Below are 24,754 nucleotides of genomic sequence, written 5' to 3'. Positions count from 1 at the left end.
TTTCTCTCTATGCCTTGCTTCTCTGTATTCCTCTTCTCTAGTTTCTATTTCATTGTTCGTCTTCTCCACTGTATCTAATCTGCTTTTAATACCCTCCATTGTTCTCTTGAAAGATTGGATCTCTGACCGGAATTCATTCCTGAGGTCATGAATATTTTTATGTACCTCCATGACATGTTAATGATTTTTATTTTGAACTCCCTTTCAGGAAGATTCATGAGGTTGATGTCATTTAAATCTTTCTCAGGAGTTGTATTAATAATTTTACTTTGAACCAGGTTCCTTTAGAATTTCATATTTGTATATGGCACCCTTGAGTGCCCAGAAGCTCTACTCTCTGGAGATGCTCAGCCCCTGAAGCACTGTCAGGGGTTTCAGGGGAGTGGTATTGGTGCCTGAGGGGAGGAAAGAGCTGTTTCCTGCTTCCCAGCCGCTATGCCTGTTTCCACTGCCTGAAACAGTGGGCTGAGCACACAGGTATAAGCCTCTATGCTTTGCATTTGTAGTTGCTGTAGACAGGTCTTCCCTCTGGCTGGCCTAATACAGGGTAGGGTTTGCCGGTTTGTGAGCCAGGTGGGGCTGGCTGGGAGGAAGACGCAGTAGGCTGTGTATCAGGTAGGGCGTCCTTGGAGGTTTGTAGCCAGCCAGGGAGCTGGAGTGCCTGAAGATCATGAAAGCGCCCAACCTGCTGGGCAGAGTGCACCCAGACAATTTTGTCTACCTGTCCTTTCTCCTGAGCAGTAAACTCTGTGCGACTCTTGCCCCTTTAGCAGCCATCTTGCTGTTAGGAAGTCTCTCAGACTGCCCACCTTTCTTTTGTCCCCAAGCAGCTGGATATGGATCCTTGCTTTCCACAAGTGGCTGGAATCTCAGTCTCTCCAGGAATTCTGCCTGTCTCAGTTTTTCAAACCCCTAATCACAGGAGTACCATGCAATCACCATGAAATGTAGGTTTGTGCTCCCAGAGCATATCTCCAGAGTTAGGTATTCAGCAGTCCTAGGCCTCCACTCCCTCCCAGCCCTGTTTTCCTTCCTCCCGCCGTTGAGCTGGGGTGAGGGAAGGGCTTGCATCCCACTGGTCCATGGCTTTGGTATGTTACCCTGTTCCGTGACGTCTGCTCTTTTCTCCAGGTGAATGCAGTCTGGTGCAGTCCTCTTTCCTGTTGCTCTTTTAGCATTAGTCGTATTTGTATTATATGCGGTTTTAGGAGGAAGCCTCTGTCTCACCTCTAACACCACCATCTTTAATACTCTCTGAAGTTGAGGTTTAAAAAAAAAAAACTCATAAATATCTGTAATATGTTTCCCAAGATTATTAAATATGGCATTTGTTGTAGACCCAACTTGTAGCCACCAGAACGATATTCTCCAAGTTATAATATAATCAAATGTTCTTCATGTAATCCAGTGCATTAAATTAAGTCCAATATCCAATAAGGAAATTATCCAAATATTGACATAGAGTCTCCCTCAGACAGAAAAGTACACAGAAAATGGAAGTCCCATCACACTCTGAATCTGAGTAAAGGAAGAAATAAAACATACCACATATAAAAAGTACCACAATGAAAATTTATATGTGTTTCAGAGGCTGAGTGAAGGAAAGAACAAATTATGAGAATTGAGGTGACATAAAGAGAAAAGATAAGCTATAAAAAGTTGAATTATAAAAATTTCCAAGGAAAGGTATGGACATAAGAAGCTAGGAAAATATTCCAGAAAGGAAAATTTATTCATTTTAACCTCTTCTTGATTTGTATTCTTAATCACTAATATATAATACTAATTTTGATGCTCTACTTAAACACTTAAATTTGAAGAGGGTAAGTACAAACATGTTAGCTGTGACTCAGGAGCATCTTCTTGGACATCCCTACTTCTCTAGTGAGGAGCTTTTTGATTGTTTAATTCTGTTTCGATCTACTGCCCAGAAACTAAACTATAGAATAAGATATCATTCTTCCACAGAATTTAAAGCAGCAATATTTCATGGAGAGTTGGAATCAAACTTCAGATGATTTCATTTTGTTGGGGTTACTTCCCCCACATCCAACGGGCCTACTTCTCTTGTTCCTTATCATTCTTGTATTCTTTCTCGCCTCTGTGGGCAACTCGGCAATGATTCACCTCATACGTATGGATTCCAGGCTCCACACCCCCATGTACTTCCTCCTCAGTCAGCTCTCCCTCATGGACCTCATGTACATCTCCACCACCATCCCTAAGATGATGTTCAACTTCCTCTCAGGCCAGAAGGGCATCTCCTTCATGGGATGTGGGGTGCAGAGTTTCTTCTTCCTGACCATGGCGTGTTCAGAAGGCTTACTCCTGGCCTCCATGGCCTACGACCGTTACCTGGCCATCTGCCACCCCCTTCACTATCCCATCCGCATGAGTAAAAGGATGTGTGTGAAGATGATCATAGGATCTTGGGTCTTGGGGTCTATCAACTCCTTGGCACACACTGTCTATGCCCTCCATATTCCTTACTGCCAGTCTAGGGCCATTGATCACTTCTTCTGCGATGTCCCAGCCATGTTGCCTCTGGCCTGCATGGACACCTGGGTCTATGAGTACATGGTTTTTGTGAGCACAAGTCTTTTTCTGCTTCTTCCATTCCTTGGCATCACTGCTTCCTATGGCCGGATACTTTTTGCTGTCTACCATATGCGCTCAAAAGAGGGACAGAAAAAGGCCTTTACTACATGTTCCACACATTTAACTGTAGTGACCTTTTACTATGCACCTTTTGTCTACACCTATCTTCGGCCCAGGAACCTCCGCTCACCAACAGAAGATAAGGTCTTGGCTGTTTTCTACACCATCCTCACTCCCATGTTCAATCCCATCATCTACAGCCTGAGGAATAAGGAGGTCCTGGGGGCCATGAAAAGAGTGTTCAGGATATTTTTTGCCATGAAAGAATAATCATGGATGCCCTCAATCACCTTTATCTCCCCTTTCCATGTTGGCTACAACATCCTGGAACAACTGTCTGATGGAAATATCATGTGAGCCATGTGCATTTAACATTTTCTAGTAGCCAATTTTGAAAGTGAAATTGATGTAATAATATACTTATTTAATCAAAAACACCATTATAATAAATATTGATATTAATGATATATAATTATATTTTATATGCAATGTATTTATGACATGATTGTACATGTTTTTATTAATATAGTATTCATACTTGTGCTGACATTATTACTATAAGTAGTTAATATAAAATTATTGTGATATTTTACTTTTCAATCTAATTCTTCATAGTCTTTCATGTACTTTATGCTTGCAATTTTGACTAAATACATCTCAACTGCCCAATAGCCACATGAGTCCAGTGGCTACTGTGTGGGACAGCACAGCCTTAGACATCTAATACAATTTAGTTGTAGCCTTGTCATATGTAGTATTTATTATGCTGAGATGTGTTTCTTACATACCCATTTTGTTGAGTGTATCATGAATTGATTTTGAGTTTTGTTGAGTGCTTTTTACCATCTGTTGAGATGATCATTTGGTTTTTATCCTGCCTTTTGTTAATGTGGTGTATCACAGTGATTTATTCATATTGTACCATCCTTGAATCCTGAATTAATCCCACTTGATCATGATGGATGATCTTTTTTATGTCTATTTGAATTGGGTCTGCATATGTTTTGTTTAGGATTTTTGCATCTATGTTCATCAATGATATTTTTCTATTATTTTCTTTTATTGTGTTTTTTTTCTGTTTTGGTATTAGAGTGATCTGGCCTCATAGAATGAGTTTGGAAGTATTTCCTCCTCCTCCATTTTTTGGAATACTTTAAGAAGGATGGGTATTAGTTCTTCCTTAAATGTTTGGTAGAATTCAGCTGCAAAACCCTCTGGGACAGGACATTTGTTTCTTGGGAGGTGTTTGATTACCAATTCAATTTCATTGTCGGTAATTGGTCTATTCAGATTTTCTGTTTCTTCCTGTTTCAGTCTTGAAAGTTTGTACATTTCTAGGGTTTATTTTGTTTGAGTTGTCCAATTTATTGGCATATAATGTTTCATAGAATTATCTGATAATTCTTTGTATTTCTGTGGTGTCAGTTGTAACTATTCCTTTTTCAATTCTGATTTTGTTTATTTGTGTCCTCTTTATTTTTCTTGATAAATCTGGCTCAGAGTTTGCTTATTTTATTTATCTTCTTGAAAAAACAGCTCTTGGTTTCATTTAATTCATTTATGCTGTGATCTTCATTATGTCCCTCCTTCTACTAACATTGGGTTTCATCTGACCTCTTTAACATATCTTTAGGAGCAACACTTCTGATATCTGTGCTATGACCTATGCTTACCTGATTCTCAGGTATGATCAGAGATTGTATCTATACTCTACATTAGATTATTTCACCCAAACTTTAATATTAGAGAGGAATGTGCACATCCACTAACGAAGCAGCATTAGAACAATAAACCAGAGAACATCTCAACAACAATAAATTAGAATGTAAGACAATGACAATACATGAACTACGTTCCCAGGGTAGCCTATCAGATGGTCCTGGAGCTGTGAGGACCAGGGGTGGGGAGGCAATAGTGCTCTCTTTGCTTGGATCATTCTCAGGCATAGGTTGAAAATTTATTGAGGTTGTGGAGTCTACAAACCTGATTGTTTAGAATTTCTGGGGATTATGCAAACTTCTGAATCTCTTATAATGTAACATTTTTTGATTAAGCTGGACTGGTTTTATTTATGTTAAAAATAAATTTATTATAGTTTAGATCATTAGCTAATTATTTTCCAAATCACATTTAATTCAGTTTGAATACCTTGTTAGAAAGAGTAAATGCTTAAAAATTACTTGGTCATTGATATTAAGCAGTAAATATCTTCTTTTTCATGCCTATTTGTGAATTAATTGATGAAATGAGGTAAATGTTCAACAACATGCAAGCAATTACTTCAATATGGAATATAATTATATTATCATGCAGTACATTATGATAAGAACATTTCCAATAAAATAGTGGGAGGTGAGAAAGTCATACTAACTTGCCAATCCAAAAATCAAGCTTTGAATCAGTAAAATGATGATGTGGGGAAAATTATTTCCATTTATAATAATCAGAGATTCATCAATGTTCATGATTTGGATAATTCAGAGATTCTTTTCTGCCCATTCTAGCATTTTACTTCCTACCTGTCCTCCCCGAATGAAGAGTAAACAGAATTCCCTCCTGAACCCTGATGATGCTTCATCCATAATGTACAGCTCAGCTGGGAGTGATGGTGGGAACTATATAGGCTAGTGAATGGGCAGGAATATCTATTAAAAATTTTCATCCAGAGAGGATGACCCCAAATCAACCCCCTAATGGTATAAGCAGAATTTTGAGAATAGGATGTGGAAAATTAAATGCCCATAACATAAATTTTTGTATAAAAGGTTAACAAGTGGCTACTTGAGAAATACAATTGAGTGCATTTTGAAGGATGCTAGAGGTGTTCTCAGATTGATTAATCTGCACTAATAATATATAACTTACATTAATCTTTTAAAAAGTGGCTCTCATTCCTGTATACGTCATTTTGCATCTCCACAAACATAACTTTTAAACCTGAGATAGACCTGTGAATAAATCACTTCCTTGAGGTACATCTAGACATTTTCATGGCCCCTCCCATATATGATATAAACTTACTGTATTTCCTGTATGTCCATACTGTACAGTGGTCCAAGCACTCTTAATTCCCTTTAGGGTTCTCCACCTAATCTCTATAACAGGCATTCCTTTGAAAACTGGGAATAGGAGAACCAATATATATGAGTCAAGAGTAAATTATAATTGAAATATTTGTCTTGTTTCAATTAGATCAAACAATGTTATAATACTTATTGTTCCTTTGCAATAATTTAGACATTTTGGGATATACATTATGTATAGATGATCTATTATACTGAATGATAACATTAAGTTTGGCAGTTTTTACTTTATTTCTACATATTAAAAATATTTATTGCCCAAATGGTAGTGAGAACTATATGTACTTTATTAAAAATTACCACAATGGAAGTTAAGAAGTCAGAAATGTACAATTGTTTGGTCAAATCTCAAATATTTAATCTCTAGATTAACTTAAATTCATGTCTTAGTCTTGGGGTGATATTGTCCTTAATTTTTAAATTTATCTGCTTCTACGGCTGCAGTCCTAAAGAGACTGTTGTCTAATTTTTCACAGAGCAGAAGCTCTGAGTCACTCTCCTCCAGGCCCCCATCACCTCCCTGTTTCTCAGGCTGTATATGATGGGGTTGAGCATTGGGGTCAGGAGAGTGTAGATCACAGCCAGTATTTTATCCTCTGTTGGAGTTCTGAGGGGTCTTGGGCACAGGTAAGTGTAAGCAAAGGGCACATAGTAGGAGGTCACCACAGTGAGGTGGGTGCTGCAGGTGGAATAGGCCTTCCTCCTCCCTTCAGATGAGTGCATGCGGTGGACAGCCAGGAGAACACGGCCATAGGAACATGCAATGCCAATGAAAGGGAACACAAGAAAAAGCGTGGTACTCAGAAACACTGTGTACTCGTAGACCCAGGTGTCCATGCAGGCCAGAGTCAGCATGGCTGGGACATCACAGAAGAAATGGTTGATGGCCCTGGATTGGCAATAAGGGATATGAAAGGCATGTATGGTGTGGACACAGGAATTGATGGAGCCAATTATCCAAGATCCTGTTATCATCAGCACACACACTCTTTTGCTCATAAGGACAGGATAGTGGAGAGGAAAGCAAATAGCCACATAACGATCGTAGGCCATAGATGCCAGTAGTAATCCTTCTGCAGCTGCTAAAGTCAAGAACAAGAAGCTCTGAACCCCACACGCTATTGAGGAGATAGACTTGTTTCCAGAGAGATAACTGGAAGCCATTTTGGGGACAATGGTGGAGATGTAGCTCAGGTCCATCAGGGAGAGCTGGCTAAGCAGGAAGTACATGGGTGTGTGGAGATGGGTGTCCAGGAGGATCAGAAGGATCATGGAAAGGTTGCCCAACAGAGCCGTTAGGAAAATGAGAACAACGAGAATGAAGAAGAACAAGCCAGCTGGAGACTGTGGGAACAACCCCAATAAGATGAAATCAGTTGATGTGTGGTTGTGATTCTCCATATTTCACTCCTTTAACTGTTCCTAAAACAAGTGTACATTAAGGTAAATACAGTGTAATAAGCTTTTTTATTGAGCTATAGTTCATATACAATATTATACCGGCTTCAAGCATACCACACCATGTTTTCCACAGTTATATACAATATTAAATTCTTACCCCAACCAGTATAGTTACTATCCATCCACATGGAAATATGTTACAGAACTAGTGACTATATTCACTGTGCTGTACTTTCATCCCCATGACTAATTTATGTTATGATTGAGACTTTGTGCCTCTTTATCTCCTTCCCGTAACTCACCCACCACCCCACCCCTCCACCATGGTGACCACCAGCCACTGCCAAGTGTCTATGAGGCTATTTCTGTTTAGTTCCTTTGGTTGTGGTCGGTTTTTAGATTCCACATATAAGTAAAATCATATGCCAGTTTTCTTTTTCTGACTGGATTATTTCACTTGGCATAATACCCTAGGCCCATCAGTGTTGTTGCAAATGGCAAGATGTATTTCGTTTTTTTGGCTGCGCCATATTCTGTTTTATATATGACCACATATTCTTTATCAGTTCACCTATTGATGAAACTGTCAACAACACAAAATGACAACTTACTGTATGGAGACTATATTTACACATGATATATCCAATTTAGGGCTAATATCAAAAATATATAAATAAATCATACAATCATCACCAGAAAGACAAATAACCCAATTAAAAAATGGATGGGTGGCTTGAATAAACATTTTTCCAAATAAGACAGATGGGCAATGGACACATGAATAGAACTCAGGGACACTAATCATCACAGATGTGCAGATAAACTATATTTACTTCATTACTTTCATCTTACTGTGGTTTATTCACGAAAATTACAGCTCTATAAGGAAGAAGAAATTTAACTATTTAGAATAAAAAGCCCCAAGTTTTTCCCGTGAGATAAAATCTTCATGAAGCAAACATGTGTAGCAAAAATATTTTATAGGAATTAAAAAACTTTAAGAGTAATATATACCTATACTGTCTTGAATAAGATATAGATATTTTATTACCTTATATAAATTCAGTTATCATTAAGTTCAGACCATAAACTTCAGATGTTTGCATAAAAATCAGTGTACTAGCATAAATATAGACTGATATTTGAGTACATCTTTTATGTCCCTTAGAGGATGATTTTTAAAACATACTTAAGCTCTAATAACTCTGAAAACAGAGTAGCCTACCTTCTGATGTTGCAAATCAATAACCCTTTCTGAATTTTCCTTGCAAAATAGTGCCAAATCAAGTTTCTTAAAAGATATGTACTATTAACTGCTGCTTTTCTTTTTAGAAATCTACAGTGAGTCCTTATTGCCAATATCATTTATGCAGAGGCACTCTCTTTTGGCCCCTGAACTAACTTCTGGAGCCTCTGGCCTCAGAGTGCCCTGTGTGTGAGAGTCTGCACCACAGTCTCACTGCGGCTTCCACAGCTCTGCTCGAGCTCTCTCGAAGAGGATGTGTTCTGTCTGTTTGCTTCCCAGTATGTGTATAACATTACACATTGGTCTATGGCAATTTCTCAGTCTCTCTCAATTTTCCTTTTAATTTCATTTATCTAAAACTCTTTACATTACCAGATAATTGTGGGGATTAGCACTTATATTTATCACATCTCTGTCATAAAACTAAACTAACATGATAATAAAGAAATAACTATGTTATAAATGTAAAGAAGTGGGGAAGGGAGGACAGGGTGTAACCAAGGATAAAAAGAGTTCTGCAGTCTTTTGGAAGGAGGAATTTTGAGAAACTGTCACTTAAATAGAGAAAAGAAGAAATGGCATCCTTAGGGTCTTCTAAGTGGGAATAAATGTGGATTCTCTAGAGGAATAGCAGCAATGTGTAAACATAGAAGTGTTGCAATATGTCAGTCTCTAATTCCTTTCCAGGACCAAAGACCATCATACTGTTGAGGATGTCTCTCAGTGTAGGACAGAAGTCACACAGACACTACATAAATACAATTTATCTTGATGAGAAAATTACATATCTTCAGAGAAATATAAGAAGTTGTTAATTCCACAGTACTAATAACATGTGCTACAAAAGGGTAATAATAAAGGACTTCTGGAAATCAAAAAGATAATAGTATAATGGATTCAATGAAAGTTTTAAAAGATAAGATGGAGAAAGCAAAACAGCAATGAGAAATAAAAGTTTGACATGTTGAAAAGATAAGAGAATTAAAGAATTAAGATAAGATGGCCCAATATATACTTATGAACATTCATAAAAATGCATATGACATAGAAATTATGGAATGAATATTATCAAACAGTTTCTCAGAACAGTTAAATATGAGCCACAATATTGAACTAGAATGTAAAAAGCAGAAAAATAAAGGAGAAATAATTTATTACAGAACATTATTCAAGTCTAAATATTTTCTTAAAAATAAATTCTTGACAATTATCAACATCAGCTATAAAGTTAAATCTGAAAATGTCTTCAGAGAAAGTATAGTAATTTGATGACAAGAAATATATGCATTAATGGCCAATAAGATAGCATCAGGTTTTGCAAAGGTCATATTTTTATAAGCAGTCAATAAGTTATAGAATATGGAATAATGGGGGAATATCCTATTTCCCCAAGACGTAAAGTGGGCTGTACCTACGTTGAGTGCATGCAAGACGGGAATATGGTGAAGGGATGGTGGAGGGTGGGGTCAGCTCCCCGTCTGCAGTGGCCCAGGTCCCAAATAATTGTTTGGCATTTGGGGTTTAGGAATCAGACGTTAGAACATATGAATATTTTTTAAAACATTGGCAACATACTGGGGAAAATTATTAAATAGTTTGAAACATTTGCCTTGGAGTTCACAGGGATGGATTTAACTCAAACAAGAGGACCATTGTTTTACCCTGTAAATTTTGGATGCCCTACCCATGCATTATTTGAGTAAAATATTAAAGTGATGGAATTATTTTATTTAATTTGCATGTTCTCAACTTATTTTATATATGACCTGCCAAATAAATTATAGGAAACCTACAGCACAATCTTGGGCAAATGTGAAAAAATTGATTTTCAATTGCTGCCAACAAGCTGCAGAGAAAAACTGGGAGAATGCATTTTTTTTATAACAAGGCATTTGGATTCAACATGAAAACTTTCTATTGACTGATATTGTGGGATCTGATCTTATTAGTACAAACACTGACAAGATTGAAAATGTAATATTTGTTATTACCGATTAAATAAAGATTGTATGTATTCCGATCATTTCCATTTTATACAGGGCTGACTGTGGCAAAGGCCCCCTGAGGTAGTTAATATCACCTCAGTTTAATCATGAGGAAAAAGCCACACAGAACAGAAATAATGAAAGGCAAGTTAGATGAATACATGCAAAAATTATCTCCTGTGTAAATCAAGTTGTATATATCTACATATTCAGTTCATTTGTACATCACTTGATTGGCTGTGTCCCTCTGTCCTTTAGTATTAAGCTTGCATTTAATCACTTAAAGAGGTGATGCATCTGAAAGGGAAGAAACCTCAGCCATTGAATATGTTTCAAGGTCTAAGGAATACAGATTGCTTTTGTTCTCCTGTAAATATTTCCCTTTTATTTTACTTTTTTCTAAGAAATAATAATAAGGAATCTTTTACAGACCATTTAAATTAGATTTTCACCTGACTTCATTTTTTAAATTCCACTTAATTTGTGATTTGGATATCAGCCTTACTGAAAATACACACAGGAGAAAAGTAAAAACACCTGGTTTCTCAGTGATTCAGAGAAACAAGCCCTGAAGCAAGATGAGGTCCTTACATGGAAAAGAAGTTGAAGCTGTAAATTTTTATTGACCTTCTACACTAGGGGCAGTCTGATGTGTGTCAAAATTTGTGTCAAGATTAACTTGACCACTAGCTCTTGAGGCTGATATAATCTGGCAATTTTCAGATAAGAGAAGATTCAGAGATTTAAGAGACATTCTCTGGTTGCTCTGCTAGTAATTTAGATACTAGAGTAATAGATACAGATATTTACATATTAATTTTGTCCGAATAAATATCCTTCACTAGCCCTTAAAATATTTGAGGTCAACTCTGAAATAAATTTATCATGTCTACTAAAAATCAAACTAAAAGTCACATGAAATCTATTAAAATATATATTCACTACAGATGAAAAGGTAAAGAATATATATGATTTCCCTTATGATCAAGTAAATTGTTTTTTTGTGTATGTGTAATTCTTATTTTTATATTTTCTGTTTTCTCTTTCTTGCTATCTTACCCATAACCTGACTTGTTTCCTGCAACAATCCAAACTTAATGAAAGATGTAGAGAATGCACACCTTGTCCTCAGAGCTTCTAAATGAACTCTAATTCACGTCTTATTTACAATACAAAAATGTTCCTGCCAAAATGATCCTGATTTGAAATACATGCAAAAATTATCTCCTGTGTAAATCAAGTTGTATATCTACATATTCAGGATATATTCAGTTCATTTGTACATCATGGTGATGAATTGAAATTGTTACAATGAGTGGAATACTATACAGATGTTCCTCAAAAATTTAAAAATAGAAGTACCATATGCCAGCAATCCCACTTGGTATATATCCAGAGGAAATCAAATCATTATCCAAACTCCTATGATTATTGCAGCATTATTCACAATAGCTAAGATAGGGGAATAATGCAAATATCCACTGATGAATGAATATATATATATATATATACGTATATTACAGCCTTCAAAAAGGAAGTACTGCCATTTGCAACAACATTGGATATACCTGGAGGGCATTAGCTGAGTGAAATAATCCAGGCTCAGGAAGAGAAAACAGTTTGATGACACTAATGTGGCATCAAAAATATCAGAATCATAGAGGTAGAGGGTAGAATGGTGTTTGTCAGTGGTTGAAGGGAGGGAGAAATCGGGAGATGTGAGTAAAATATTGCATTACTATTATTAAAATGAGTAAGCTCTGAAGATCAAATGCACAGCGATGTGCCTGTAGTTACATATGGTTTTGTAAACTTGAAATTTGCTGGAAGGAATGTCACCAGCTGGTGGTGTTCTCAGCAGACAAAAGAAAAAAATAGAATTATGTGAGGTTGATGGTTATGTTAATTAGCTTCATTTGGGTGACAGTTTAAATGTGTATATATATGGAAACATTAACTGTGAACTTCAAATACATACAATTTTTATTTGTCCATTATATATCAATAAACTAGTAAAAAACAATCACTTCATGATTGGTTGAAATAACAAAGCCAGGATACTTCCAATGTGACATACAGAAGTCATCATTTAACAGTAGCTGTGACATTTAACATCTTCATCAGCAGCTCTGCCCGCAATGTAGTTACCACCATAGTTACCATCTACTCCCTGGATTTCTAAGTGATAAAGTCCCAGATTGTTTCTATGTACTATTTTATTTTCACAACACATCCTAGGTTGTTAATAAAGATATTATTTCCTTGGAAGCTCCATGACATGCCTAAAATATTAAAAATCAAGTGTAAAAAATTAAACACAGAGATGAATACAATCAGGGAAATTTGGAAAAAATTCTTGTTAACCATGATACTGCCACTATACCTGTGAAGGCATGGATTATTTCCTGAAGGTGTCTTTTAAATTTAGAAAATAGATTATTGCTCCCAAGGCAGTTAATCTTGTCCATTACTATTTAGCTTCTATGTTTTTATCCATTTTATACTTTGAGTTAATCTAGACAAGAAATAAATTAGGAAGAACTCTTTCATATAAGATAAAAGAGTGTTTAAGCATAAGTTACCCTAGGAAACTTTTAACCGCTGTGCACTGATTGGGAAAAAGAGAAAAAGAAAAAAGAAATCCCACAAACAGCCAAGAAAGAAATGCTATTCTATGCAATTGATATTGAGGATTTGGACATAAATGTGTTATTTTATTAATTAAATTTCACGGGAGCCCATCTGGAGCCTACACCAATGTGACTCAGCACTGTCTTTTACAAAGACCATCATTGATCTTCCCTTCTTTAAAGGAGCATGCTTATGAACTAGTTCCCAAATCATTTTATTTTATAAAAATTGCAGCCATTCACTCCCTATCTGCACTTAAAATATAATTCTGGGCTTGACTAACTCTCACATAGATCATGACAGTCGTCTCCTAAACTGATCTCCTTAAATCTGGTATGATTTCAACCCAGACAACAATCCACACTGCAGAAAGTATCAACAGTTAGGCAAGCACATCCCAGTCTGTCGTGAAAACAGCCCTACTGGTGGAGAATACAGTTTCTCTTACATACACACTGCAAAGCCTCTCCACCAAGATACAATCTTCCCCAACTCCAGAGGATTCATCACAGACCCGGAGCATAATGCATTCACTTGCTTTTCTAAGAAAAGTTTTGGCTGAATTACGTATAAATAAATTTTCTTCATTTTTGAAGTCCCCTTTGTACCCATTTAAACATTTAGTATGTATTTTGTCATACAGTATTTTTTTTAGTGACCATATTTTCATGAATACAGTATGATTTAGTGTAGACCTTAGTCTTATCTACGATAAGTATAGGTAAGAAATTTTTAGTAGTATAAAGATCAGTATTGATTTTGTTTTCAATTTCACTGTTTCACTAGCACTTCACAACAGATTAGTAGGTGTATCACCAATTCTTTCCAGAACTGTATAATGATTTACATTTTAGGTTCATTGTTCATGTCTTCAAAAAGTACACAAGTCTTTAAGCAGCTTACTCAAACTTAGACTTAAAATATATATATTTTTCCATGTGTTGTTGTACAATCAACAAAGAATTGCTGAGACTTGAGTGGCGAACTAAAAAACAGTTTAGTTCCTAAAGACGGGGGAAGCCCTGAAGTCTTGGGCATTCTTGAGATCAAAACTAATGTTAAAACACAGTGAACATGAGTTTGATTGTTACATGAGTTTAACAGATCATAGAACTGTTTTCAAAGACTTATACAATTAAGATGCTTCCTTAGTTATATTTAGGAAACATATTTCAATGAAAATGAATCTATAAACTTTGGTAATGCTAGTACTTAAATATAGGTTCATATAAACCTTTCCTAAAATGATAATCTTAATTCTGGAATTATTTCAACCCATACAATAACCACATTGCCAAAAGGTCAACAGCTATGCAATTGCTTCACATCTTTTATGAAAAGTATTCTAATTTGGTAGATTGCATTTCCCAGCTCAAATAAAATTTCATTTTTGAGGTTCCCTGTTTAATGATATGCCTAAATGTATCAATTTCTTGTTCTAATAGTTTATAAACAATTCTTAATTAACTATAACCAAAATTCTCTTAAGCATTTGTTGAACCATCCCAACTTTTACGTGATTAACAACAGTCAAAATACAATTAGAATATATGCCTTTTATTGCCCCCACACTTTTACACTCACCAGATTGGCTAGCTGACAGTGATTTTACATTCATCACCTGAAAAAAGTCATTTTTCTGAGTAGAAATATTTGAATAGTTTTCAAACCACTGTACATATTCATCTCTTAACTCTGCACATGACGTTTTAGATAATGCCATGAACACTCGGCAGCAACCATAATTCAAGGACATCTTTGCTGGGAGATTAAGTATAACAACTGTTGTGTATGTGTGTGTCCACTTGGGAATGTACTTTGAGAGCTGAATCATGGAGGTTAAGTGACTAACAGGGCAGGGTGGCCTTAGGCCAAAGTTGGGGAAGGAGTTCTGATAATTTTTTAGGTATTTCCCAGATGAGGAGTTTCAATTCATTGGGGAAAGAAACAAATATACTAACACCATACCAAAAATAAACTCATAATGAATTAAAGACCTAAATATAGGATATGAAATCATTAACTCTTAGGAGGAAACAGGCAAAAATCTCATGAACATAAGCATGAGTAAATTTTTCTGGACACAACTCCCTGGATAAGGTAAATAAAAGCAAAAATAAACCAGTAGGACTACAACAAACTAAAAACTCTACAGCAAAGGACACCATGAACAAAATGAAAGGCAATCTACTGAATGGGAGAATATATTGGTAAATAACATATCCGGCAAGGGGTTAACATCCTGTCGGGTCCCTTCCCTGTCTCTGACCCACAAATGAGAGAAGAGACACTATTGGTCATCGAAGACCTAAGGACCAGCCAGGGGACTCAAGGTGTGACAGTGCAAGAGTGGTGCCGAAAAGGCATCTCTCGTATTTATTGATTAAATGGTTGTTAACAACAGTAAGATTCTGCATAGGGGTCTCCATGCACAATAATTAATCAAGTCCAACTCTCAACAGTTTCCAACCTTCTGAAACATAACGAACAAGTCCTCATGGTGAACAATACAAGAGCACTCGTATCACAGAAACTGTTTCTGTCTCGGCTACGAATCATGAACTATAAACAATCAAGGCAAATGTGATTATACATATGATTTTTATACTTTAGATTTTTGTACTTTATATATGAATTCCCACACATCCAAAATATATAAAGAATTCATATGTCTGAACACCAAAAGACCAATAAGCTGAATTAAAAATGGGCAGAGAATCTAAATAGACATTTTCCGAATGAAGATATACAGATGGCGAACAGGCACATGAAAAGACGCTCCACATTGCTAATCATCAGAGAAATGCAAATCAAAATCACCATGAGATATCACCCCACACCAGTCAGCATGGGAAAAAATGTTGGCAAGGATGTGGAGAAAATAAGATCCTCCTGCACCTTTGGTGGAAATGTAAATTGGTGCAGCCACCATGGAAAACAGAATTGAGGTTTTTCAAAAACTGAAAATAGAAATACCATAAGACCCAGTTATTTTAATTGTAGGAATTTGTCCAAAGGGAAAAATATGTCTTATTCAAAAGGATATATGCACCCCTTTGTTTCTTGCCATATCATTTACCATAGCCAAGGCATGGGTGCAATCTAAGTGTCCGTCAATAGATGAATGGATAAAGAACAGGGGTACATATACACAATGCAATATCATTCAGCCTTAAGAAAGGAAGAAATTTGGCCATTTGTGAAAATATGGATGGATGTAGAGGGTATTATGTGAGTGAAATAAGCCAGGTGGAGAAATAAAAATATAATATGATTTCACTTTTATATGGAATCTAAAAATTAAACAAAATAAAATGAACAGAACATCAGTAGACTCATAGACACTGAGAAGTAATTAGCAGTTACCATGGCAGAGGGGTTGGAGTGAGTGGGTGAAATAGTTGAAAAGGGAAATAGGCACAAAATCTTAATCATAACATGGGGATGAAAGTACAGTGTAGAGAATGTAGTCAGTGGATCTGTAACATCTTCCTATGTTGACAGATAGTAATTACAGTAGTTGTGGCAAGGATTGAATAAGGTGTGTAACTGCTGAATCACTGTGTTGTGCACTTGGAAACAACATAATACTTATATCAACTGTAATTAAACAAAAAAAAGTTTCATTGTAAGTGGATGTCACTCTGTGATCAGTGGTGCCCGCGGGTGCTCTGTGTCTGCCGAGACCCAGCAGCATGGCAAGAGCTGCTTTTAAAATGCCATGTAATTTTCCACTGTGGATGTCATGCTTTCACTCTTGAATTTTAGTGATTTCATTCATAATTATCCTATTAGAGCCTGCAGTTAATGTCACATGACACCACTTCTCAACAATAATATCTCCAATATCCTAGGTACAAGCAGTTGTGTGTTTCAAGTCGCCAAGTGGCTTTGCACTGCACCCTGGAATGTCATAGATCCCTTTTCTGTTATTGGCCCTCTAAAGACCCTGGTATCCTTTTGTGCAACCCAACATTTAGGTCAAAACAATCGTCCAGAGGTGGCGTATGCTGCTTCCAGAACTGTGGGTGAAATTGCAGTATTTCCAGAATCTCTCACCTGGCTTTAGTGCATCTCCATATCAATAGGTGACTATATGTAAGAGGGATGGAGAGGTGAGAGCACAATGGGACAGGAGAGGTTTTGGGGCCTCCCCAGTGGAAATGGGAAAAAAATGGGCAAGTGAGAGCAGCAGCCAGGCTTCTGGTAACCAGAAAATGGGTTTCTCCCACTTTATTTTTTCCCTTTGACTGATTTTGGCTTTGCAGGTTTATTTTGCCCTGGGCTGGGAATGCGCTTTCCCCCCACAGCTGTATCTGACAATAGTCGGTAGCAGCTCTGAACCCAAAATCTGTCTTCATGTGTGCAATGTTTGGGCAGGCTGCACCTAGAGATGGAGGGGAGATACCTGGAAACCCTCTTGTGGAAGTTGGGGTCCCCCTGTGGATGATGCGTCTCCACCCAGCAACCCCCATCTGTGGAGCTTCCACTCGGGGAGCCCCTAGTGGGGAATTGGTCTAAGGGGAAGTGCCTCCTAGAGGGGTGGGGCCTTCCTCAGAATGGGGAAGTGTGGAGACACCACCCCTCCGTGAGATAGAAGACTGCTTAGAGGCCTTGAGGGGTGTGTGGTGGCAGGGATTGTGGGATTTTTGTTTCTCGAGATATTGGAAAGGTTACTGAGGAGACACACTTCAGCAATTCTTGGAGAAGCTGAGCGATGAGCTATGGGATGCCCTTAAGAAAGGGAGACAGCTTTTGAGAACAGAGGTCATGATGCTGAAAGACGCACTAGCAGGCCAGGGAGGAGGTGGCAGGGGTCTCTGTGCTCCAGGCGGCCGGGAGAGGGTGGGAGGGAGGAGCGATGCCTTCAGCCCTGGAGATGGTAGAGGAGCCGTCGGGGGAGGACGAGGCGGTGGGGCCGAGGGTGGAGCTGAGTTACAAAACCCGGGAAGAGTAGAGTGATGTGCTCGCTTCTTTGTGCTGAGAGAGAAGATGTGGTGATTTTTCCTTCACTTCGGATACCCATCTCCCTTGGCTGGTGTACACCTTCCTGCAGACTATTCTTGTGACAGTACTCTGAATCTTGATAGAGTTGATCTCCCACACTTTTGAGCACATGTGTCCTGCAAGGTCTCCAATATAATAACCATATATTGCTCATTTTTCCAGCAAGCATTTTGTAATCAGCTTGGTGGGTCAAATTATTTTGAGTGAGACGTTAAGACAGCTTGCACTTCTTTCCAGTGTATTATGGCAAAGGGCAGGATGAGTAGCATAATATTAGATAAAGTTGTAAATATAAAATGTTTTTTCCTCATGAATGTGAACTGTCCTTGAAACCATCTTCTGATGGTAATGACCAAATTAATAGCATGCACAACACACACACACAATGATACAACCTACATGGGCCCCCTTGTCTCCTACCACACTCGTAGGAGACTTTAACACCCAACTTATATTAATGGATAGATCAGGCAGAAATCAATAAGGAACAGTGGCTTTGATTGACACGTTGGACCAAATGGACCTAATAAATATATACAGAACGTTATATCTAAAAACATCAGAATACTCACTCTTTACAACTGCTCATTTAACATTCTTAAGGAGTGATCACGTGTTAGGTGACAAAAAAAGTCAATAAATTTAAGAGGATTGAAATCATACAAATTGTGTATTTTTACCACATTAGTAGGAAATGAGAAATCAAATAAATACAAGAAAAAAACTGGATAAAACACAAATGCATGGTCCTAAAGAACCAATGGGTCAATGAAGAAATTTAAAAGTAAATAAAAAATTACTTGGAGAATAATGAAAATAGAAACAACAATGCAAAATTAAACATACAACTTTTAGTCTTGATCCACTCTAAGTAAAGTATTTATTTTCCTCCAGGGTCTTTAGCACTTTCCCCCTCACTTTTGATGTTCTATGATTTGAAAATGGTATGCCAATGTTTGGATTTTGTTTGTTTTCTGGCATTCAAACTGCTTGGTGAGCCACCTCGATCTGTGATTTCATCTCAGAGATCTCTTCTGTTCCCTTTTCCTTTTTCTTTATGGTGTTCACATTGCTTTAGTGTTACATCTGTTGGAGTGTCCTACAATCTTTGGATATTCTCTTTTTGTTGTTGTCTTCTTTTTCTTTTAGTTTTTGAGGCATGTATTGATAAATCCTTTTGCTGCTTGATTTATTTCCTCTAAAATGTAATACTTGTGTACGCTCTTCTCAGGCATTCGTCACATCTATTATAGTGTGTGTGTGTGTGTGTGTGTGTGTGTGTGTGTGTGTTTTCTTGGAATTTCTTTTCATTTCTTTCTTAGCATTTCCATCTCTCCATTTGAGGGCCCCTCTGTTCTTCCATGTATCCACTTTATCCAAAGGAGACCTTGGCATATGGTATTATAGTTGTCCAAATTCCAGGCTGGTAATTTCAACATCCATGTCTCATATGGTTCGGATGCTTACTCTGTCTTTTCAAATTGTGTTTATTTGCCTTTCAATGTTCCCTGTAACTTTTTTTTTTTGATAGCCATATAAAAGGAACTACAGTAGGTGGGCCTTTGGCAATGGGCCCGTAAGGACCATGGGGAGGGGAAGCATTCCATAGTCCTACCATATGGTTCCCATATTTTAATGAGCCTATGCTTATGGACTGTTCAAATATTTCTCAAATTTTCCCTCCCCATTATGTGTGAAAATATTTCTGAGGTGGCCAGTAGTTGGCATGTCCTTTCTCCCATGTAGAAGGCTGGAGCTAACTGGAATTGGGTGTTTCTTTTTCCCTAAGTCATGAAGGCTCTACTAATAACCCAACCTATTAGGCTCTAGTCAACTACATTCTGCTGAGAGCAGGCTTTGTTAAAAACAGAGTGCTCAGGAGTATTTTTACAATTGTTCCTTTTCTTTTTCCTCCTAGAAGCATGAGAGGATTATTCTCAGGTATTTACTGTGAGACACTGGTTGAAATCCTGGGAGCAAACATTATTAATTATGGTCTCCCCTATTTCAGGACTTTTCTGGAGTTTTTAACTTTCAGATACCCACACTAAGATTCTAGCAATTACCCAATTATAGACCAGGTTTTCGTACACTAGCAACAGATCCCACTGTAGTTTCTGCTCTAGACACTCTCTTTCTGCATCTCTAATATCATGATCCCTGGTCTGACTTATGTCCTTTCTTTTATGAGTCCAAGTTGTTGATATTTCAGTCTACTCATATTTTTATTTGTTAGGATAAAGGGTGATTTCACATTTCTTTGTATGAGGAACCAGAAATCAGAAATCTGAATATTTGTTGTTTTCACAAAGAGACAAAAACCCGAAGTTGATGTGCAATGATTTCTCAATAACCCAGTCTTTGAAAATGTAAAGGGGTTTCCTTGCCAAGATGTATTTTAAAGCATTTCCTGTGAACATAGTATCAGAGCCATGCTTAGTGTATTCAGTCCACTGGCTTAACTTAATCTTGTGGCCCAATACACATGTGCATTGAAAGAGGAGGTGTTTTTTGTCTTTCATTGTGGGGTCAGTGTTGTATTAGAGAGAATATGTACAAGAAATAAAAATATGTTAGTTCATATCTGAAAAGTACCCACTGGAGTCATATATATAGTTATGAGGATATAGGTTAGAAGCTCAGGGGAACTTGGGTATGTGATACTAAGGATCATGCTGTCTGGATTTCAGGTCACAGTCATTCCAGCAAACACAGATAATAGGTATCTTAAAGCTGTGCTGGATTTCCTGAGGATACTGTGGAAAACCGTATGAATTTGATAATTCTCTGGGACATGAAAACAGTGAGTATGGCACAGGGCCATGGCATTTGGTGTATCCTAAAAGAAGAGTGAACTGTAAGGAATCTACATAACAGTAGGCTGTTAATGCACATTTTTATAAACTTCTATGTTTAGCAAACTTATTGTTTTCATTATACAAGTTCCTTAAATGAATAATGATATTTGCTTATTTTGAAAATGGTACTCCTCACATAGTCCTCACACATAATGGGCCATGTAGAAAGATAACCAAGGATTCACAAGATCCCTTTTTCTGCAGAATGTTTAGAGAACCTTGAGCATTCTTTTGTACCTGGCTTTTGTCTTGACATGTCTTTGAAAACAACAATTCTGATACCTGTATGTTGACGTAAATAGTCATGTCTTGCCTGACTCTTAGGTACAGTCAGGATATGTATGCATATTTTGCATTAGATTAGTTGATCCAATTTTTTGGGGGATGAGTGATTCAAGGAATCAGGGCATGTGCACAACTACTAAGGAAACAACATAAGTATAATAAACCAGGTTTTATTGCAAAAGCAATAAATTCGAATGTAATCTAACAGGAATAAACTCACCAAGTTCCAAGAGTTGCCTATCAGATGGGCCTGGGATTGCTAATGATGCCCAGGAAGGCCGACGTGGGTGTCTTCACAATAATCATTCTCTGGCACATATTGAAAATTACTTGTGGTTGTGGAGTCTCCAGACTTAATCAGCCTGCATTTCTGGAGATTATGTAAGCTTCTCACTTTTTAAAAAATACAATACTTTCTGATTGTAATGGACTGCTTTTATTTCTTTTAGGACACAAATTTACTTCACTTGAGAACTTCAGACAATTATTTTTCAAATCACATCTTAATTCAATTGGAAAATTCTTGCTGGAAAAGAGTAACTGCTTAGTCAGTATTTGGTCATTGATATTAAACAGTAAAATTTTTTTCTACAAATTTGAGAAAAGTTATGTGATATCAGGTAAATCTTCTGAGAGCTAGCAAACTATTAATTTTTTTAAATATTGCTATTGTAATGCATTTCTTAGTGACAGGAAAATAACCTATATTAAGAGATAAGAAAATCACAATTATCCTTTCAAAATCAAGCTTTTAATGAGTTAATACTCAAGAAATCACTAAATATTCACTTGGTTTTAGTACAAAGATGGCTATGATTGCTCATGAAATGGTTTTAGTACAAAGATAGCTATGATTGCTCATTCATATGATTGCTCATGAAATGTTGATCTTGTACTTTAAAAATTATTTCCAGTTCTATACATAAGTCATCAATCACTGTCATGACTTGGATATTCCAGGACTTCTTACCTGCCCATTTTAGCTTCTTCCTTCTTACTTGTACTCAGACAGTAAAGATTATATAAGAATTATTTCCTGGACTGTGAAGGCCATTCATCCTTAGTGTACAGCACAACCGAAAGTAATGCTGGGAACTAAATAGGCTGGTGACTAAGCAGGCATGTCTATTAACAATATTGGCACAGAGAGGTTGATCCTAAACCAACTCCCAAAGAGGGTTCAGTAGGATTATGAAAATTATAAAAGGAGAATAACATGTTCATAAGAAGTATTACCTTGTAAAAGGGTAACAGTGGTCATTTGGAATGAACAGTTTGAGTTCAGTTTGAGGGCCAATTTCGGAATGTCTCAGATTAATTAAACTGGACTAATAATGTGTATAAATACATTAATACTCCCATAAAGGGGATTTAATTTGTCTATAGTACATTTTGTGTCTCTCTGATCATAGCTATTCATCCTGAGGAAGTCCTGTGATAAGTTGCTTCCTTAGAATACACTGTGATAATCCCAGTACCCTTCTAATGAAAGATATATACTTGTTGAATTTCCTATATATTGGTGAAAGATTTACACATTCCCTGCAGAGCTCTCTGCATGATCTCTATATTGATCACTTCCCCCAGAAAATGGAAAATAGAAGAAGATATGCACCAGTTAAAATATAAGTGTACTTTTTTTGCTTTGTTTTAAACCCAGAGATGTTATGCCATTTACTGTTTCACTGTAAAATTTTTTTTCATTTTTGAATGTATATTCAGCACACCAGAAATGTTATACTGAATGATAAAATCAAGTTGGGAAGTTTCCATATTCATGTCCACATATTGGTAAACTCTAATTACTCACAAATAAGGGAAAACTATATGCATATTAAGTTTCTTTTTTTTTTATTACCAAAGAAAACAAATAAAAGTTGTAGGGAGCATATAATTATTTTGTATAATCTCAAATTTTAATCCTATTAAAGTTATTAGGTTAACTTTAATCCTTGTCTTCAATCATGAAATAAAATATACTTAATGGCTACATAACGTGAACATTATCTACTTCTAATGCTGCAAGATTAATCAAAACACTGTCTAAATTTTCACAGAGCAGAATCTCTGAGTCACTCTCCTCCAGGCCCCCATCACCTCCCTGTTTCTCAGGCTGTATATGATGGGGTTGAGCGTTGGGGTCAGGATGGTGTAAAACACAGCCAGAACCTTGTCCTCTGTTGGAGTTCGGAGGGATCTTGGGCGTAAATAAGTGTAAGCAAAGGGTGCATAGTAGAAAGTCACCACAGTGAGGTGGGTGCTGCAGGTGGAATAGGCCTTCCTCCTCCCTTCAGACGAGTGCATGTGGTGGACAGCCAGGAGAACACGGCCATAGGAGCATGCAATGCCAATGAAAGGGAACACAATCCAGAGAGTGGTGCTCAGAAACACTGTGTACTCATAGACCCAGGTGTCCATGCAGGCCAGAGTCAGCATGGCTGGGATATCACAGAAGAAATGGTTGATGGCCGTGGATTGACAATAAGGGATATGGAGGACATATATGGTGTGGACACAGGCATTGATGGAGCCCATTATCCAAGATCCTGTTATCATCAGCACACACACTCTTTTGCTCATACGAATTGCATAGTGGAGAGGAAAGCAAATGGCTACATAACGATCATAGGCCATAGATGTCAATAGTAATGCTTCTGCAACTACTAAAGTCAAAAAGAAGAAGCTCTGAACCCCACACCCTATTGAGGAGATAGACTTGTTTCCAGAGAGATAACTGGAAGCCATTTTGGGGACAATGGTGGAGATGTAGCTCAGGTCAACGAAGGAGAGTTGGCTAAGCAGGAAGTACATGGGTGTGTGGAGATGGGTGTCCAGGAGGGTCAGGAGGACTATGGCCAGGTTGCCCAACAGAGCCGTTAGGAAAATGAGAACAATGAGAATGAAGAAGAACAAGCCAGCTGGAGACTGTGGGAACAACCCCAATAAGATGAAACCAGTTGATGTGTGGTTATAATTTTCCATGGGGTATTCACTTAGATTTTCCTAAAGACAGATACACAATAAGGTAAATATAGAAAACTAAGCAATTTTTACTACATTGTTTTACACTCATTTTGATTTGTCCATGACATTTTACAGCTTTTAAAGGAAAAACAAACTTACCTAATATGAAAAAAAAAATATAGTTTTGGTCTGATAAAATCTTCATGAAGCAAGCACCAGTGATCAAAAAATTTTATAGAAATACTGTGAATTTGAGAAAATTATATATTTCTCTAAGCAGTTTGATAAATTATACAAATTTTATTTCCCTACATAAATTCAGATAATATCAAAGTTAGAACTTATACTTGAAGTATATGCTTAGAAAATCAATAACAAAGCATAAAATTAGACCCATATTTCAGTATATTTTGGTAACTATCTGATGATGTTGCAGATCTATACTCTTTTTTTAAATTTTCCTTGCACAATAATGCCAAATCATGTTTCTCAGATGCTGTCTTATTATTTGCTTCTTTTTCCCCAGAAATCTACAATGAATCTTAATTGCCAATACCATTTACACAAAGTGTTTCTCTTCTGCCTCATAACTTATTTTCGGAATTCGACTGCTTAAGTATGCCCTGTATGCGACAA

The 24,754-nt window shown here is 37.0% G+C and overlaps 3 protein-coding genes across 4 annotated transcripts; 1 reads left to right on the top strand and 2 right to left on the bottom strand.

The window, feature by feature from the left end:
• The first annotated feature begins 1,989 nt into the window (after window positions 1–1,989).
• Window positions 1,990–9,649, top strand: LOC118921381 (olfactory receptor 2L13). 2 transcript variants are annotated; one of them, XM_057490701.1, is made up of 2 exons: window positions 1,990–2,895; window positions 9,617–9,649. In XM_057490701.1, exons 1-2 carry the CDS (start codon window positions 1,990–1,992, stop codon window positions 9,647–9,649), a joined length of 939 nt encoding a protein of 312 aa, XP_057346684.1. The 2 variants fall into 2 exon arrangements, with proteins under 2 accessions (XP_057346684.1, XP_036759013.2); XM_036903118.2 differs by lacking the exon at window positions 9,617–9,649 and having other exon boundaries at window positions 1,990–2,928.
• On the bottom strand, window positions 6,204–7,142 carry LOC118921394 (olfactory receptor 2L5-like). The gene has a single exon (XM_036903128.2). It carries the CDS (start codon window positions 7,140–7,142, stop codon window positions 6,204–6,206), a length of 939 nt encoding a protein of 312 aa, XP_036759023.2.
• A 13,548-nt stretch (window positions 9,650–23,197) lies between the features above and the next one.
• LOC118921382 (olfactory receptor 2L8-like) lies at window positions 23,198–24,136 on the bottom strand. Its single transcript, XM_036903119.2, has one exon. It carries the CDS (start codon window positions 24,134–24,136, stop codon window positions 23,198–23,200), a length of 939 nt encoding a protein of 312 aa, XP_036759014.2.
• Between the last annotated feature and the right edge of the window lie 618 nt (window positions 24,137–24,754).

The sequence above is a fragment of the Manis pentadactyla genome, chromosome 13 (genome assembly GCF_030020395.1).
Source record: "Manis pentadactyla isolate mManPen7 chromosome 13, mManPen7.hap1, whole genome shotgun sequence".
NCBI lineage: Eukaryota > Metazoa > Chordata > Mammalia > Pholidota > Manidae > Manis > Manis pentadactyla.
This window is presented reverse-complemented; position numbering and strand designations above follow the sequence as displayed.

Coding starts and splice junctions, on each gene's coding strand:
- LOC118921381 (XM_057490701.1), top strand. CDS start 1,990: ATGGAGAGTTGGAATCAAACTTCAGATGATTTCATTTTGTTGGGGTTA. Junction 2,896..9,616: donor TCCTGGGGGCCATGAAAAGA/GTGTTCAGGATA, acceptor TCAGCTATAAAG/TTAAATCTGAAAATGTCTTC.
- LOC118921394 (XM_036903128.2), bottom strand. CDS start 7,142: ATGGAGAATCACAACCACACATCAACTGATTTCATCTTATTGGGGTTG.
- LOC118921382 (XM_036903119.2), bottom strand. CDS start 24,136: ATGGAAAATTATAACCACACATCAACTGGTTTCATCTTATTGGGGTTG.